We start from the raw sequence: 18,477 nt of genomic DNA, 5'->3' as shown, positions 1-18,477 counted from the left end.
GCGGCGCTTCCAACCGTGTCACCACTCGCTCTGTCCATCTTAGCGAACCCTTTCTCAAAACCGCTTGCGGTCGGTTTTGCAATCCCGCCAGCTGGACAAACTCCGGAGAGAGCAGCGCGACCAAAAGGTTTATTTCGGAAGGAGAGAATAAGCCCGGAACCACCCCCCTCCCACCGCTGCCTGCTCCGGTCGGGATAACGCTGGGGTTTGCCCAGGGGGAGTAACCAGGGCTCTGGGGCCCCGGTGCGATGACTCCTATCCCGGGGGTCCCGGGTCCCTGTAAGGAGCTGAGCTCATTCCAAGCCCCCCACTCCGTTCCCACCGGCTGCCTCCCCCGGGCCGACCGTCAGGGCGGTGCACCGCCCACATCCGCCACACATCACTTCCTGGGCTTTAAAAAACGGAAAAGAAAAAAAAAAAAAAAAAAAAAAAAAAAAAAAAAGACACACACAAAAAAAAAGTCCAGCTGAGCGGGTCCTGTCCTGTCCGGAGGTTCGGGGCCGTACCCGGGTGCCGCCGCTGCCCGCGCCGACACCATGAAGGCTCAGCCCGCGGCAGCCTCCATCCTCTGCCTGTGCCTGGTGCTGGCGGCCTGCGCCGCCGCCGCCGCGGGAGGGCTCGGAAAGGGTCAGACAAACGCTTTCTTCGGGCTTTCCCCAACTCCTGTCCCCACTCGGGGCGGGTCCGGTCCCCTCAGCCCGCGGGGGCAGTGGGCGCAGCTTCGGGCTCTGGAGGCGCGGGGGGGCTTTGCGGGGTCTCCGCCGCTGTGGTCGGGTTCTGGCTGAAGCTCCTGAGGGGAGCCCCGGGGAGCAGCCCCGCCGTGCCCGGCGCCTCCGTCGGGCTCCTGGCAGGCGATGAATGGCCCTTCCCTCCGCCCTCCGCTTCCCTTGCCCTCGGTGACCGCTCCTCACCCCGCTCCTGGCTTGCCCAGGCTCTCTGTCTAATTACCGTGTCTAATAGCCCGGTTCAGCCGGGGCTGGGCATCAGCCCAGGTGGTGGCTTGGCCGTAGAGGTAAATCTCCTCCTTGAGGCTGGTTGTAACCAATTTGATCAATGACAGCAAAGCTGTGTTGTGGACCCCAGCCAGCCATTCACCCTTTAATTCCCCAGATGACTTTCATTCAAAAGATACGCTCTGTAATGTGTTGGGCAATGCTTTAAAAAACACACCGAAGCTCACCACAAACTGGGGTTTGTTTTAAATATAGAAAAGCTTTTGGAAAGTGTTTCCCAGTTAGAACAATAGAAAGTTTTTATTATTTTAACATTTTGGCCTTTGACTGAAATAGCTGAGGTGTCAATATTCCGGGTAAACGTGACTTGTGCTAATCCAGCTGGGTTTTGCTCTGGGATGTTGAGCTCGTACAAACGCGGCCCTGTGTCACGGGCTGCCTCAGCACTGGCTGTGAGGGGACAGGGACGAGGCATCCCCACTCTGCTCTGAGCTCATCTGTTTGATGTGTTGCATCACTTATGCTCATATTTGCTCATATCAGCAGAGATCAGGTAACACAAACACTGTGCCACTGCCCTCACCTCCCGGATGCTGAAGGGAGGTGTCGCAAAACCTTGCCTTGTTTTAGGCTTTCTCCAGCTTCTTTGCCACAGTTGTCTGCTGGAGACAATGTCCACTTTCCCCTGTGTCTGCACTGGGCAGTCTGTGGCTCCTGATCTCTGTGTAGCTCCCAAAATCTGCTCCCCTCAGCACCTTGGGCTGGTTCCTGACTAATCCAAACCCTTATGGATGGGAGGGGGCAAACCATGTTTGGCCATCCAGCACAGTAATTGTTAATTACTGGAACCAAGACCTCTGAGGAGGTGTTCCACGAAGAGTTCCTCTTTGTACAGCTCCTGGATCTCCTTCATCTGAGCTCTCCAGGTGGCTTTTGGCCATGTGCTGTGTTGGCTACTAAAAAAACCCAACCCTGGCTTTGCAACTGTTAAACATACACTGACTCACTCTTAAGTCAATTGACATAACAAGACTTGTTATCTGGATGCCAGATAAAATATTTCCTGCATCTTCTGTCACTGTAACACTCAGAAATCTGTATAGTTGTGTTCTGTGTTCTTTCTTGCTCTTCCATGATATTATTATCAGCAGGAATACTTAGCATAATAGCTTTAGAGCAATTAATGATTATATGTTGGCCTCAAAGCTTTTGAGTTTAGTTCACCTTCAGTGGGATTTAAGAAGCCAAATGCTGACATGTTTAATTTGTCATTCATCAGATAATAAATGTTCACAAATTGAAAAAGAACAGAGAATAATCAGAAGGCACTTCAATTTTAATATCTGTTTGGGGGATTTTAGTGTCATTTACATACATATATAGAAATATTCATGAGCATGGTATGTTTTTGTTAATTAATTTCAATGGGATTCCTCATACGACTGTGTGGGCTGTAAGTATTTCCAGAAGTCTTTCCAGAAGTGGGGCTATAGTTGTCTTTAAAAAAAGAATATAAAATGAGTTGAAAATACTCTCGAGGGTTGGGCTGTTTTCCTCTGTTAGCTGGCATGTTAAATAATGCAGCATTTATAAACCCTTCTCTCTGGCAGGTTTTGGAGATCATATTCATTGGAGAACACTGGAAGATGGGAAGAAAGAGGCAGCAGCCAGGTATGTTCATTAGTTTTAAATACAGAAATGTGTCTTCAGAAGCTTTCACAATGGTTCTAATTCAGCCCTAAATTTAATCACAGAAAAGATTCTTTTAGCAAAAATGAGGGTGTTTTAGGAGACTCTTCAGATCCCTACAGGTTATTGGAGAGAAAATACAGAGTTTTGTTAAGTTTGCTAAGGCACCACTTAGGTTTAATTACTGCAGTCTAATTAAGTGATTGAAGCCCTAGCATGTCTTTGAAACAAGAAAATAATTATTTATTACAGTAAAGAAAGATATGGTTCTCAAACACACAAATATAAGTGTAAGTGGTGCTCAATGTTCCTAAACTCAGCAGTGCTAAGAGTTCCCTAAAATTCCTTGTGCCTGTATGGATGAGGCCTCAGCATGAGGTATTTTGTTTCCATCTGCAGCAAAAATCTGGAAGTTTCAAATTGTAGTGAAGTGACAGAACCTGGTTTGGGCTAAGCTTAAATTCTAAAAAGAGCAATGTCTCTATGAAAAATTACATCTTGACTTTCTTTTCTCAGAGTTTCTTCTGCTTCTTGTTAAAATCCAAGAAGGAGAATAGCATCCTTATAAATTCTACTTGCATTTTAACTTTATAACCCAGATCTGACAATGCTGACATGAGCAGAAATTACTCATGCCTTCCAGGTTTGCTGTTTAATTTAGCTCTGCTCTCAAACTGATCCATCTGGCAAGTTCTACACTCCAGTGCAGACATTGAATTAACCCAGATGGTACACTTCAGAAGTCTTACAAGTTTCGATAACTTGATACATTGGCATTTTTGAAAAAAAAAAATCATTTTTGACAGTTATAATTGTAGCAGCAGCAGAGGAAGCTTTAAAATGAGACAGAAGAGGGTGGGAGGGATGGCAAGGTCTGAGCTTTCAGGTTTGGGCAGGATTGGTGCTCCTGCTCAAAAAGACCCTGCAGCAAGGGATGGGATGGGATGGGTGTGAACCACACTCTCCTTTCATTGCTGATACACAGATCTGCTCGCTGATTTGAGCACAGCAGCATTTCAGCGTTATTGAATTGAAGGCTTGGAAGAAACTACTACTTGCAATGAAAATATAAACGTAAAAAGTACTTATTTTTTCCTAAGTCTGACCATAAATCAGGAGATGTAAAATTACACAAAATTATCTGGAATGCATCAAATGAGATGCACCAGAGCCGGTGGTCTAGGAAGTTTCAAACCTTCAATTTCAATTCTGTAAACTCCACAATGTCACGGGATGCTGGGGATTTGTCGGTTTTAAGTTCCCTGAGGGCGAGGGCGCGGTCCCTCCGTTCCAGCAGCTGCTGCGATGGCGTTTTTGAGCGGGACGCCGCGCAGGGCGGTGTCGCGGTGCCGGGGCCGTGCTGGGGATTCTCTCCGCCCGCGGGGAGGAGGAACCCCGGGGGCCGTGCGGGGCCGGGCGAGCTGTGGGGGTGTGTGTGTGTGTGTGCCCGTGCCCGGCGGAAGCAGTCGCTCCACGTCCGGGTCGGGTGGCGGTGTCGGTGGCGGGGCGATGCCGCTGGTGGTGCTGTGCGGGCGGCCCGGCAGCGGCAAGAGCCGGCGGGCGGCCGAGCTGCGGGAGGCGCTGGGCGGCCCGGAGCGGGCGGCGCACGTCGTGGCCGAGGCGGAGGGCGGCCGGGCGGCGCTGCGGGCCGAGGTGGAGCGGCGGCTGAGCCGGCGGGACGTGGTGATCGTGGACGCGGGCAACGAGCTGCGGAGCATCCGCTACGAGCTGTACTGCGCGGCGCGGCAGGCGGGCACGGCGCGCTGCCTCCTGCACTGCGCCGGCGGCGCGGGCGGCCCCGACGAGCCGCCCTTCGAGGAGCCCGACCCGAGCTGCCGCTGGGACCGGCCGCTGTTCACGGTGCGCGGCGAGGAGCCGCTGCCGCTGGGCGCCATCCGCGCCGCGCTGTTCGAGAGCGCCCCGCCGCCGCCGCACCGCTCCACCCGCACGCAGCCGCTGCAGTCCTGCGCCTTCCTGCACCAGCTGGACCGCGTCACCCAGGACGTGCTGGCCGCCGTGCTGGCCGCGCAGAGGAGCGGGGCGCAGCCCGGAGAGACCGTCCGCGTCCCCGGCGTGGCCGAGGGGCTGGTGCTGAGCCGGCCCGTCAGCGTGGCCGAGCTGAGCCGGCTGCGGAGGCAGTTCATCAGCTACACCAAGATGCAGCCCAGCGAGGAAAACCTGCCCCAGCTGGCCAGCATGTTCGTGCAGTACCTGAGCCGCAGCATCCAGTGAAGTGCCACCCGTGCCACCCAGCCGTGGGGCGGTCCGGCCCCGAGTACTCCAGCAGGATGAATGTGCCTTGGGGCACAGACCTGCGGAGCCCGGGTCCCGCCTGTCGGGGATGCTCGGATCACTGGGCAGCAGCAGCGGCTCGGGGAAGGCGGGCACCGTGTCTTGCAGCAGCCGAGCCAGCTGTATTGCTGGGGGATCTCCAGGGAAGCAGTTCCTCAGCCCTGCCTTCTCCCCACTGGCTTCTTGTAAAAAGGGAGCTACTGGTGCATCCCCAAGCAATGAAATCTCTGTGGAGATGCAAACCCCAGTAATCAAATAGTGTGATGTGACAGTGTAAAAGGTGATGACTGTAGGGAAGATTCTCTCCACGTTGGCATGTGTGTGTCTGGAATAAGAAGATTGTTTTTCTAGAACTGCCACCAGAAAATGTCAAACTGCAGAAGAGACTTCAGGTGCAGAACTGGAACAGGCTGTATTTTTAGGATGTGACTGTTTCAAAAAAATCTGACTGACCCAAGAGAGATTTTCAACTTTACACTGCAAAAGGGTGCTGGCTTAACAGACTCAAACTTTTCTGTTTCGGGTCTAATAATAAAATGTGTGCCTTAAATGGAGTAAAGTCTTAATTTACCTGCAGGACTATTTTACTGAAAAAAACTTGGCCATGTCTTTTGTCTTCAAGGTCATTATACACCCTTAAAACCATCATTTTACACCCTTAAAAACACAAATTGCCTAAGAATGAGTGCTGTCATAGGAAAAATGAGCTAAAATGACAGAAATAAATGTATTTATTTCTGTTCTGTGTGAAACTCATAAGTCTGTACTGGCTGTGATGGATAGCTAAGTTTCTAATAATTTTGGGTACAGCTTATATAAACTTCTCCCTTTCTGGTGGATCCTTCATTCTTCATTGTAATAAATGGTGGCTTTTGATTTTAATTTTACATGTAGTGCTCACTGGGATGAAATGGTGAAGTGGGGCAGGAAGAGTTATTTCAGTTACAGTGTCTGTCTGTCTGGCACACCAGCTGCTAAGGGGCTTTATGCACTGCAGAACTGAGAAATGACTACAAAATGTTTTTATATAAATAAGTTTACTTTACAAGTCAAAATAAAGAGAACAGAGCTGAGAAAACACATCAATTAACTCAAACCTCTGTGAGTTCTCACTGACTAAGAGTTGGTATTTCAAGGAAGTCAGCACTTGCATTTAAAATCTGCTTTTAAAATTTCTCTTTAAAAAGTGTATGCCCATGCTGACCCACCAGACCATTGAACTCTTTCAACTTGAATCACTAATCCTTGATGATAAGAACAGTCCTAAATCCTGTCTTAAATCAGCCTCTCCTCAAGAAATAAGCAAAATAATTTTGGACTCTATAGAAACAATGAAAAGAAGTCAGTGAGAGGGCACTGAGGCAGTGCAAGCTTTACTAGGGAAATGTGTATTCTTGCTCCTTACTCAAGCAGATATAAAGTTGATGACATATCAGTTAATTGTAGATGGCAAATTTGTGTTTAAACAATTCTAAATGTTAATGGCTTCATTTCCACCCTTTCCTCATTCTAAAATTCATTACTGAACATTGTTAAGTAGAGATTCCCTTTCATGTCTATTTACACCTAAAGAAAAACTCATAGTTCTGCTAGTAATTAATGTTGTGGTGTGCAAAGGTGTTAATAATTCATGTGTATGAAAATTTGACTTTATTTTTATCCCCTAAATGGTGCAGAGTTTGCAGTCAGAGAAAGCTTACAGTTTGCTTTGCTTGGCATATCCTGAAAGAAATATCCATATAGGATGTTCTCTCCTGATTCCTTCCTCTCCTTCACCTAATTTTAGGCTGTTCTTACTGTTCTGGAAGCCATATCATTATTGTATGGAAACAATCTCTGAGTACTGTAGCTAGAAAATGTAAAATGAATTATTTGGGAAGAGTGAAATCAAAAATAACTGTGGTCCTTTTGCATTGCACATTATTTAAGCTGCAGTTCCTCACAGACCCCCTCTCCTTAGCCCTGGTACTGGACACATCTATCACAATTCGTTTCAGCATACAAATGTGTAGGAAGCCATGCAGGCAGCCAAAGGGTTTGCTGGGTTTTTGGGTTTGCTGGTTTGCTCAGTGAGACTTGGGCTGTAATGGGCAGAGATTGTCACCCACAGGATTGCCTTAAGCAGCCACGAAAATCCATCCTGAGATCTCTCAAGCAGCTGCTGTCATTAACCATTGCCAGGGTAAAAAAGCATGACCAGTTGTGTATCTGAGAAACCTAAACTCAGAAGAGAAAATCTCCTCCTCTACACAAGCAGTTATTGGCTGGCAGCTATAATAATTTTATCACATGTTTTAAGATTGGGAAAGCTTTTTGCAAGACAATCTTAGAGCACTCCATAATCTCTATATCTGACTTATTTCCCATTACATTTAGCCTTTGAGGAAGCCTTGACTATTAAACTGTACATGTAATAGAATTTCTTTGACAATTTTCTTTCTTCTTTTTGTTAGTGGTTTGCCTCTTATGGTTATCATCCACAAGTCCTGGTGTGGAGCTTGCAAAGGTAAGTGCATTGAATACTAGAGCTTGCTGAAATTTCTAATGAAATTCAACAATTTCTAATTGAAATTTTCTTTGTACAGACATCATGTAGCTATAAGAAATGTGAATTTTGCATCCAAAATGTAACTAATGATATTTGTATTTCATTGAGAGTGGCATAATATGGCAGTGTCATAGCAAACAAACAAGCTGGGTATGTGGCTAACCCTTAAAGGTTGAGGTAGTTGAGTGGGAGTGGTGATTTACAGCAGGATTTCTGTTTCTGTGTCACTGGATCAAATAGAACCACCTATGTGTGTTGGGCAGGCTTCAGCCCATGGCTGCCAGGCAAGAATTGCTTCAGTTACCTCCTGTTCTGAGCCTGGAAGGGTTGGACACATACATTCCATCTACTCACTGCTTATTGAGAAATGCCACCTCTCCAGAGGGAGGGATGAAGTGGAGATTTTGATATTGACCTGAAAGTCTGAAATATTTTCCACTGCTTTTACATAGCTCTTTTTTTTTTTTTTTTCTTTAGCTTTGAAGCCAAAGTTTGCTGAATCCAAGGAGATCTCTGAACTTGCCCATAATTTTGTTATGGTCAACCTTGAGGTAGGCTGCCTTCTGCTCTCTATCCATGTTCTGCCTAGTAATGAAGCATTTGGAATCTGACTCAACTGGTTGCATCCTGTTTTGTGTACATCCTAAATCCTGCACTCCTAAATGGGCATTCAGGATTGATTGATAGAGCTCATTGTTTTAAAAAGACATTTTTCAGTCTGGTTATTTTAATTGTGTTTATAAACCTGGCTCTCTGCCTTTGTCTATTTAACAGTTTGTACCTTGTGTGATTCAGTTTCCACAAGAAAGGGATTTATGTTCATTCTCTCAGTACATATCAAATATTCCTGTACCAGAGTGGGATGAGTAATGCAGATTGACAGACCAGAAAAAATATTGTTTTTACAAATTATATTTATGTAGGTAAAAATAACTTTCTTCCCTTGGAGAGTGGAGGATTCTGCAGTTACTTAGCATCTCTTCAAGATGTAAATTGCTCAGGGTAGAAGGAATCTGAAGGCAGTAACTTGTTTCTGTAAAAGGCACCATGTTTTGTTAGCTGTCTTGCTAATAGCTTTCCTCTCTCCTGCCTTGCTGTGGAAGGATGATGAAGAGCCAAAGGATGAAGCCTTTAGTCCTGATGGAGGTTACATTCCCAGAATCCTTTTCATGGGTAAGGCATCCACAGCTGTTGTGCCCATTCACAGCACTGGGTTCTTACTGTTTCCATCTAAATTTCCTGTTGGATTTCTTATTTCACAGACCCCAGTGGAAAGGTCCATCCAGAAATCATAAATGAGAGAGGAAACCCCAGCTACAAGTATTTCTATACCAATGCTGATCAAGGTATGTGCTGAATCATTTGAAGTACATTTTTAGTGAGATGAAGCTTTGGCAATAGAGAGAAATTATGTTAATTTAAAGTGTAACTGGGAGTGGTTAAATACAGTGTGAGTGATTCTCTGATACCTCAGTAACCATATTCAGAATCAAGATTCACCTTAATACCTACTAAAAGCCTCTAGGACTTAATTTGGTCTCCAGTTCTGGCATGGGAAATCATGGAATTTGCATGATCCAGCCACACATAGTTGGGATAAGGGTGCAGGACTGTTTTTCCCTTACAGATTAATCTGTAGATCTACATTCTGTAACTGTGTTGTTTTAAATCACTTTCATTACCAGTTCACCTTGATGTTTTCACCCTGAGATTAATGGTTGGTATCTCTCTGTGTGATCTTTCAGTTGTCCAAGGGATGAAGGAGGCCCAGGAGAAGCTGACAGGCGATGCTTTCAAACAAAAGCACCTGGGAGATGAACTATAATGAATACACTGAATGATACCTTTTCATCACTTCAAAACTGAGAGGAAATGATTAAACAGACTAAGAATGTATAGATGCACTGAAGGGACATAATTCCCCTGTCAGCAATGTTAGGTTAAAAACCCTGTTTGGAGTACACACACACACACACACACACACACACACACACACACACACACACAACAGTTACAGTGTTTTCTCTGCCTGGCAGTTGGCACTGTGGTGGTTCTTTACAACTGGATAATGTGCAAACACATCTCTCTGTGTGTTTGAGAAGCCACAAATATTTGGTGTTAAAAGGGAGGTGTGTAGGGAAGACAGAATTTGAGGACAATGTGATGGGAAAAACTAGAAGTAGCCATCATTTTGACACTAATCAGGGTTGAATCTCTCTTTTCTCACTGGTATTATGTGATCCCATACTTTTTACTGGGCATTCCCATCACTGGGTTATGTTCCTGGGCCAGTTGTTTTCTAGCTATCCAAAACCATGAATTCTGCCACTACACCAAGTAGAATACATTTCATGAATGTCCAAATAGCATGTGAATTATCAGCTCTGCAAATGTATTATTGTGTAAAACTGTGTGATTCATCTTTATTTGCCTTTGGGCAGAAAAGTAACTTTTTCCTTATGCACTCGCCTTTTGATTGTTCCATCAAGTGAGGGTGGGTTGTGTTGAAGCTTTATGGGGTTTCCCCTTTTATTCTTTGAATGTTTTTGGCGAATGCCTTGTCATCACATTGTACTGTATTTTTGTACCAGGGTGAAAAAATTAAACCTTTTTAAACATAAGCATGCAGAGAGTGGTTTGTGGTTAAGGGCATAGCTTTATGGTCTTAAGCATGGGGGGATATGTTTTTGTTTGTTTGTGTTTGTTTGTTTTGTTTGTGTGGCAGTGGTTATTAATGTTGACTGTCACAGCTGAAGGTTTCTCCTTTTTTATAATTAAAATACATCATTTGTTTTTCCATATAATTACAATTCACCATTCTTACTCTACCCCCACTGTTGAAGGCAATGCATTTCTTTACTGGAATTGAAGTGAAGAATAGCAGGGAGTAAAATCACCCCTCTTGACCTGCTGGGGACACTTTTTCTAATGCAGCCCAGCTTGCTGTGGGCTTCTTTGTCACGTGAGTGCATTGCTGGCCCATGATCAGCTTGTTCTCCACCTGGATTCCCATATTCTCCTGTGCAGCAAAACAGATTTCCAGACTTTCTTGTTTCCAGTTGAAGGGCTTTGGATTTCCCTTTCTTGAACTCCTGACAACCCTCTGTGCCCATTTCTCCAGCCTCTTCAGGTCCTCAATGGCAGCACAACCACTGTTACATGGATATCAGCCCCTCTCCCCAGCTTTATATCATCTGCCAGTTTGCTCAGAGCTGGGTGTTAAAAAGTATCAACCAAGGGTACTCCACGTATGCTGAGCCCCCTTCAGGCCAGCTGTTCTGCCAGATTTCCATCCATTTCACTGCCCTTTATTTGGGTTGTACTTCTTCTGTTTGTCTATGGGGATGCTTTGGGAGACAGTGTTGAAAGCCATAGTAAAGCCAAAATAAACACCACCTACTGCTCTCCTCTCAGCCACCAAATTAGTCACCTCAAGCAAAAATTCCTGTCCAAAAGACACTTGCCATAGCTTCCCATAACAAACAAAGAGATAATTTTCTACAGATACTTATTGAGGAGCCATCTGAGGACATTAAGTGGGGAAAATTGTTTATACAATGAACCCAACTTGTCTACTGAATCAATTTTTACTGTTCAGCAGCATTAGGAATTCTACTTTCCAGACCAGACTAAGAAATTTTAGGCACTAAAACTTAACTGGGTACTAAAAGACAAGGACTCAGTGGAATTAATGGAATTATTGCACATTGCAATTACCCTGCTCAGCTGCTAATAGTTACTCTACAGGCTTTATCCTCTGCTTCTCTTGCAAATTGTCTAGTAAATTAGCAATGGAATTGAACTCAGCTGCTACTCTCAAGTCATATCAACCTCAAAGTAAATCTATATAAGCCTTAAAAAAGGATTTGTGTTGTGCAAAATATTTCCTTTTTTTCCCCAGCTCTATCCATTGAGCAAATAAATAATAGATCCTATCTGATGCTCATTTTATTTAGAGCTTTAGATTGACATAACTAAAAAATCATTGCTATGGCTTTTTTACTTGCCAGCAGGGGGAGGACTCTGCGTGTTCATCTGGGAAAGGATTCAACAAATCATAATTAAAAAGCAATCTCTGATGCAAATTAGCAGGGTGCACCTCAGTGAGTTTCCATGCATGACTTTGCAGCAGCTCTGCCCTGCTCTTATCTCTCAGTGAAGCTGCAGCCTGGGGGATGATGTGCATGAAGTGTTTCTTTCTTTGCAAAATGCTCTGATGCCTGAAGCAATGTGGCCTCAAAGTAATTTTTAGAAAGTTCTTCATCCACAGACATCTCCCTTCAGTGACAGGGAGGAGCAGTGTGCTTCATTCTTTACATTTAAGACCACCCTGATTCAAAATTATCCTCCTTCACATCTTCTCTGACACAGCTCCTCTCCTTAGCACTTCATGCCTTCCAGACTTGGTACTTTGGAAGGAAGAACTTATTTCATGACCCTTTTCCTTTGTTCTTCAGCTGCCTCCTTTCTCTGCAATCCTTTCTACCCCCTGTATGTTCAGAAAGGGTGAGCTGGTACAGCTTCCCCATCCTCTCTTCCATTTGCTCTTTTCTAGAGCACACTTTTGTCCCCTGTAGCAGGATGGAGCTTGGCTCTTGCTGCCCTGCTTGGTGTCTAGCTGGGGTATCAGCAGAATATGATTAATGTGCTTTCACAGTTTGATTTCTAGGGACAGCTGGTTACCTTGTGTAAAAGCTATTTTCACATCTCTGGATTACAGGGCAAACCTACTTTTGATGTTAAGTCACTTAAGTATTTTTCTCTTTTCTACCTGTTAGTTTTATACCTGGATATTTTTGTTACTATCTCCTTTACATCCTGCTTCTTCATGATCTTGATAAGATGGTACAGATGGTTGGCACTGTCTTCTGTGCAGAGGGATCCACCCAGCAATTGCTTTTTGTATGTTGTGTGAGTTTATACACAAACAAGTCCCCAGAGCTTCAGAGGCTTGCAGGTCAGTGTTTCCTGTAGCTGTGTTTGAAGTTAATGACACTGCAGCACTGCTCAGAAACCAAGACCTCAGCTTAGTTTGCCCCCATCAGCTTTGTTTCTTGTGCTGCCCATCTGTGTGTGACTTGCAGTAACTTACATGATCAGTTCTTCAGATGCATTTAGAAATCCCCTTGGATTCTCAGCTTTTCCTCCTTCTGTGGTGATAAAAAACCCCAAGACACTTCAAAATTCTTAGTACAGACCCAGCAAATTGCCAGGCTGAATTAATCTCTTGTAAATAAACATGCTGTCAGTTCTCTTTCTTCCAGAAACAACCTACAGAGGAAAAACATCCCAAAGTTAATTAGGGAGTGCCTGGATTGCAGCTCCCATCTGGCTGCCTGGGAGCAGAGGTTGCTTTGTGCACCTGAGGCTGGACAGGCTTTAAAGGAAGTTTCAGCTGGAGACTTGGGAAACCTCTCCTTTGCCATGTTGAGCAGCAGGGAACAAAACTGCAACAACCAAGAAAGCCTGCACGGCCAGAGTGTCTCATCTGTCATCCTGGCATGCTGAGTTTGGGAGTCATCTACTTCAAACACACTTTTGTCCCCGTGGCTGTCTGCCTGCCACCGTGTCTAGCCTGTATCAAACTGCTAATGAGCTTCATTCACGCAGAGCTCGTTTAGAGCTCCTGTAATAAATAGCTCTGAAGTGAAATATTATTAAACCCCGATGAATATGAGGTCATATTGGAGGTAATGAAACTTCTCTTAACTTTTGTTAAGAGGAGAGGTATTTGCATTTATGTTATGCTGTGATATTTATTTGCAGCTGACCTGGTATTGTGCCTGCTTGGGTTTGCCCAGCCAGGAGAACACTCCAGGGCTACTCCTTGACAACCGTCGCTACAGGTGGCTCCAAACTTGAGGCCTGAGGATAGAGATTCAGAAAGCAATAAAGATGGAATTACTCTGAGCAGAGCTCTCTCCAGAGAGTGGGATGAAAAGGGGAAGTCACTGCAAATCCATGCTCATTTCACAGACAGCAAAGCCAAAAATGGGGTTTCTCTAAAAGGTTGCATCCCCTTCCCAGACAGCTGTGTAAGTTGTCTTTGGCACTGGCTGGAGAGGGAAGGTTGCTGCCTGGAGGAAACCAGGAAACAATAATCAAGGTCTGTCTAAATGTTAAAAGTCACTTTGTCTCTAAACTATTTGGCATATTAACCCATTCCCCCTTCCCTCCTTGAAGAAACAGGTGCTGATTTGTTAAGCAGTTAGTCAAATAATCTCAGTTTGCTTTTCCCCTCAAGGTTTGTCTAGAGCAAGGTGTGGCTGTGCACAGTTCCCAGGCCTGCCATTGTCCAGGGAGCACCACTCCTGCCACTGCAGCACCAATCTGGTGCCACCACGTCAGCACCATCCAAGGAGGAGGAATCTTCGGTGACAAGTGCCAGCCAGCCCCTGTGACCTGTCACAGGGAGTGGCAACAATGACCAAAGCTTGAGTGACCCTCTCCAAGCTGTGAAAAATGTCATGGCACCATTTTGTGATGGTGAAATCTGCAGTAAGTTCCTTTGATTATGGACAAAAAAAAAAAAAAAAAAAAGAGACCCCAAACTGCTCTGCTCACAACTGTGCTGGAAGCAGGGACTGGCTGACCTGTGCTTGCAGCATTCCTGCTTCTGACTCAGAGCAGTGAGAGAGGCTGTCACACACCACCCGTGCTGGCTCTCATCCCAGCACGGGGCACAGCATCAGGAAAAGTGCAGGGAGCAGCCAGGATGTGGGACAGGCAGGGAGGGGGGAGCAGGCAGGTACAGCCTGCCCATGGGATCTCAAATGGGTGGGTGCTGCTCCCGTGCTCTGTTTGCCTCCAGCCAACACTGGAATCTCCTCCAGCCAACACAGGAATCTCCTCCTCCATTCCCTTGTCTCTGTTGTGATGTGGGGAGTTCCTAGAGTTTGCACCCTCTCAAAAGCTCATGATCCCATTGTTACCACTGCAAGCCAGGGCAAAGGAGGAACTGGAGCAGAACTGAAGGGGCAGCAGTCTGTGGATTGAGTTTGGCTAAGGCTGTAGGTAACTGGCTGCTGATTAGAGTTTATTTGCTAGTGTACACTCATTTTGGGACCATTTTGCACATGCACAGCATGAAATAGGTAGATGTGCTGCAGAAATATTAATTGATAAGAACTGCAGATGTGCTCTCTGCTTTTTGAGAGTGCTTCAGGTCACAACATGACATGCTGTGCATGAAATAAGCTGCACTGGCAGCACAGTCAAATTTGGATGTCACTTTATTGTGCTGTTTCTGATATTATGAACAGTGTTCAAAGAGCCATTTGTGAGGATTTGGATCCATTAGCCCTGTTAAAGGGAATGAAATTTGCACACATCCTGGGGACACAGCATGGGCCTTACATGCTCTTTATTCCACACTGAAGTGGAGAAGAACCTGGGTGAGTGCTGCCTATCCAAACAAGGAGGATTTTGTTTGTGGGTGTCCTGTTTTTACCTGGCTCCCCTGACAACAGCTGATTTAACTGTTTTGGTGCTGCTCTTGCTTTAATAAATCAATCCATAAATTGATACATTAATTTTTTAAAACTCCCTTTTTAGAAAAGATTAAATTTGTTTCTTCAGATCAATTGCACTGTGAGAGGATGGAGTGTTTTGAATTTAAAATGTTGAGAGAGCAGTGGAGTATGTATGTTGTGCTTGATAAATGTGCTCTCCTGACTGCTGGGAGAGAGTGAGATAGATCCACATGTCAGAAAGCAAGATAAAGCACAGCATCTGCTCTACCACCTCCGTGCACTTGTGGGAGTTCTTTCCTGTTTCCTTATTTCCCATCTATAAATCTAAAATAACAAAGACCTCCCCCACTGGAAGTGGTATCAGCAATTCATGACCACACAACATTAAAACCTGGCAGGGAAGTGCACTAGGAGAGCAAAAATTATTCACTCCATAAATTATAGAACCATGTCTAAACAAGGTGATAGACAGCAAAAATCACTATATATTCTCCTGTCTCCTAATTACCTGGGTGCCTTCTTTTGGCACCACTGACTAAGAAAGGGCTTGTAGGTAAACACTGGCATTTCAGGAGTGGCATGAAATCTAAAAAAGCCTTTGGAAATTATGATTGAACAGTGGCTCTGCACTTGTGCCTGTGTTTTTGGGGTGTCAAATCAGGTGATCACTGCCAGATGCCCAAGTGAGCCTTGGCCATGGTGTGTCCTTTGCATCAAAGGTGCAGGTGTCTGCCCATGACCATTTCCACTCTGTGTTGGTGCTTTATAGGGCTGTGGGATCACAATGGTTTTCTAGACTGAGCATCAGTCAGCAGACTGAGAGAAGAGCTCTACCCATGCTGGGCTGATGAGAAGTCAGGTTTTGGCAGAGATCAATCACCCCAGAGCAACAAGAGGATTGCAAGGAGCAGGAAAGATTTTTTTAGGTGTCAAGCCTGCTAGGTTGTCTTTGAAATACTTGTTGTAATGAGTTTGGGATTTGGTTACGCTGTTGATTATTTCTAGTTGCCTACACAAAGCTGTTATTTTGCTTAAAGCTTAAATCAGGGTCTGGTTTATATAACAGTAATTTTAGCTGGGGTTTTGATGGCAAATACACATTTTCATTCTAGAAAAGGGTAGAATATTACTCTGATGTTGGGCAGTATTGTCCCCTGGGCCAACTGGCAGATAGCTCTGACTTGAGTAAAATGGAGAAGCTGTATGAAATCTGATCTGCAGAGAGAAGAGGTGCTCCTTAAGGCTGCTCAGCATATCTCCTGTGATTGTTCCTAAAATGTTCACCTTAGCTATATGCTAGTCATACAGTACTACTGTGCTCCCTGGCTTTCTACACTCCCATGACGCTGGTAACTAGTCAACTGCCCTGGACAAAAGGTAGCAATAAATCAATTGTCAGATTCCTCTAAAGTGACTGAACTGTTATAAAGCTCAAGCTGCTGCAAGGGCTGGTTGACCTATGAGCCAGTCTGAGGATCAGAGCTGAGGATCAGATGCTGAAGATCACCAGATGTGCAAAAAGCTTTTACAAGGGGACAAATTTGTTCCTGTGCTGTGTGGGCAGTGTCTGAGCCGAGTGCAAGTGCTGCACATCAAACAAAAGGCACAATGAGACTGAGAAGAAAGCAGCAGTGCTCTGGAGGACATAGCAGGGTGAAAAGACATCTGCACCCCCAAGTTTTAGGAGTTTGAGTTCAGAGGTACTGCCTGAAGGCAGAAACCCTGCAAATCCAGTACCTTTGAGCACCTCCTGCTCTGCCTCCCCTCACAAGGAGCCCTCTCCTGGGGCCCAACAAGACCTTGTGTTTGTGCTGAGGCACTTGCTTAAATCCCGCCATCTGTGCCGATTGTTAGGGAAGCACCTTCTTAGTTATGTCACACATAATGTTTAATATGTTTTTAAAAACCCAATATTTTGTTCATTCTGTCCAGGGCATCATGTTCAAAGGCTGTTTTGGTTTCCTGGAGAGGAACAGACCACAGTCAAGTCTCTCTGAGGTCTAAAAGGTTTTAAAGCTAAGAGGGTCCACCACAATCTCTTCATCAGCGCTCTTTCATATGAACGACTTAGATCGCAGCCCCTGCCTCAATTTCTGTCTCCTCACCAGGAGGAATGTAGCGCCTGGTGTCACATCGGCCATCACTAGGCTTCAGAGTTAACAGTGTTACTGATGACAATCCCAGCCCGTGCGGAAAGCGCGGTAAGAACTGCAAGTTCGGCTCGTACCCGGGACGTTTGCCGAGCCCGCGGGGGCTCCTGAGGCGATTGCCATTCCCGCGCTCCCCGCGGGCCCCCGCCCCGCCCCGCCCCGCCGCGCTCCGCCCCCGGGGCCGCCCCAGGTACCGGCGGGGGGGCGGCTCCCGCCACGCGAGCAGCGGCCGCGGGACCGCTCGCCTCAGCTCGCTTCAGTTCAGTTCGGCTCTGCTCGGCTCGGTTTGGCTCGGTTTGCTTCGGCTCGTCCCGGCTCGGCTCGGCTCGGCTCGGCTCAACGCCGCCGCTCCTCCGCCGCAGGTAAGAGCCGCGGCTTCTCTGAGGGAGCTCCTCCCGCGCCGTCGGGGCTGCTTCCCCTCGAAGGTGGCGGGGAAGGGGCTGGCGGTGTTCGGCACCTCATGTCCCCAACCGGGACCCACAAACTTCTCCTGCCCTCCTCGTCCCGGGCTCCGCGGGACGGCAAGCAGGAGGTGCCCGGCGGGTGAGCTCCGTGCCCCGAGGTGTGGTGTAACGGGCAGCCCTCGGGAGCGGCGGGGCGGAGAGGGCAACAGCAGTTCCATCTCTAAAATAAACATATCCCAGCAACGAGAGGCGATATAATATTGCCTTATCAGTAAAATACCCTCAGCCTCGCGGGAGGGGGGAGAGCGGAGAGCGGGGCCTTCCCGGCTGTTCCCCAGCTGGTGCGTAACCCGCCCGTTCCCGTCACTCTGGGCCGTGCCCTGCTCGGGGAGAGGGAACAGGGAACAGGTGACAACAACCGAAGTGCTGGGAATGGAGCACTGCCGGAATCGCGGCGCTGCTGTCGTCGTGGCTGCTCGGGCAGGGCACGGACCCGCTGCTGCCTCACAGCCCGCCCGAGCCGGCGGAGCGGACTTGCCCGCGCCCACCCTGCCCGTATAGCCCCGGGCAGCGCGCCCACCGCACCAAACCGAACGGATCCACCTTCTAATTCAGTTCATAAAAAGTACAAACTCTCTAGTTTGTCCAGTTTATGCTGTGCAAAACGCATGTGGTATTTTATTTTTCTTTTTGCCCCGCATTCTGGGACGACGCGTTGGTTTCCCCGCTGTTTTGTTTCTTGCCCGCCGCCCGGCAGTGCCGCTGGTGTGCGCGGTGACGGCGGCCGGGGGCACCGCAGCGGCATCGCCAGCACCGGCACCGGCGGCCCCACCTCCCCTGCCTCCCAAGGCTCTGTCTCCACGCTGTCCTTTCCTTCTTACAAGCTTGTGGGCTTGTGCAGTGCATCAGGTTGATCGGACCTAAGTGCAACTTGTCAAAAAAGGAAAAAAAAAAAAAAAACAAACCGAG

General features: G+C 46.8%; 3 protein-coding genes across 3 annotated transcripts in view; all 3 read left to right on the top strand.

Annotated features, from left to right (window-relative positions):
* The first annotated feature begins 437 nt into the window (after positions 1 to 437).
* Positions 438 to 10,103, top strand: TXNDC12 (thioredoxin domain containing 12). Its single transcript, XM_058808539.1, has 7 exons — positions 438 to 627; positions 2,564 to 2,624; positions 7,388 to 7,440; positions 7,960 to 8,033; positions 8,586 to 8,655; positions 8,745 to 8,828; positions 9,228 to 10,103. The coding sequence occupies exons 1-7, from the start codon at positions 537 to 539 to the stop codon at positions 9,305 to 9,307; spliced, it is 513 nt and encodes a 170-aa protein (XP_058664522.1). The 5' UTR covers positions 438 to 536; the 3' UTR covers positions 9,308 to 10,103.
* Positions 4,152 to 4,874, top strand: KTI12 (KTI12 chromatin associated homolog). The gene has a single exon (XM_058808538.1). It carries the CDS (start codon positions 4,152 to 4,154, stop codon positions 4,872 to 4,874), a length of 723 nt encoding a protein of 240 aa, XP_058664521.1.
* Positions 10,104 to 17,293: 7,190 nt separating the features above from the next.
* RAB3B (RAB3B, member RAS oncogene family) overlaps positions 17,294 to 18,477 on the top strand; it is a 53,322-nt gene continuing 52,138 nt past the window's right edge. Inside the window, exon 1 of the mRNA XM_058808159.1 lies at positions 17,294 to 17,466. The gene's annotated coding sequence lies outside the window, so the exon portion shown is untranslated. The remainder of the gene's footprint in view (positions 17,467 to 18,477) is intronic.

The sequence above is a fragment of the Ammospiza caudacuta genome, chromosome 7 (assembly GCF_027887145.1).
Source record: "Ammospiza caudacuta isolate bAmmCau1 chromosome 7, bAmmCau1.pri, whole genome shotgun sequence".
NCBI lineage: Eukaryota > Metazoa > Chordata > Aves > Passeriformes > Passerellidae > Ammospiza > Ammospiza caudacuta.
Note: the sequence above shows the minus strand (reverse complement) of the source record. Positions and strands in the feature narration are given on the sequence as shown.

Excerpts from the sequence above, each read along its gene's own strand:
- TXNDC12 (XM_058808539.1), top strand. The coding sequence starts at position 537 with ATGAAGGCTCAGCCCGCGGCAGCCTCCATCCTCTGCCTGTGCCTGGTG. Across the intron at positions 628-2,563 it reads CGCGGGAGGGCTCGGAAAGG|GTTTTGGAGATCATATTCAT; the intron begins GTCAGACAAACG and ends TCTCTCTGGCAG. Across the intron at positions 2,625-7,387 it reads AAGAAAGAGGCAGCAGCCAG|TGGTTTGCCTCTTATGGTTA; the intron begins GTATGTTCATTA and ends TCTTTTTGTTAG.
- KTI12 (XM_058808538.1), top strand. The coding sequence starts at position 4,152 with ATGCCGCTGGTGGTGCTGTGCGGGCGGCCCGGCAGCGGCAAGAGCCGG.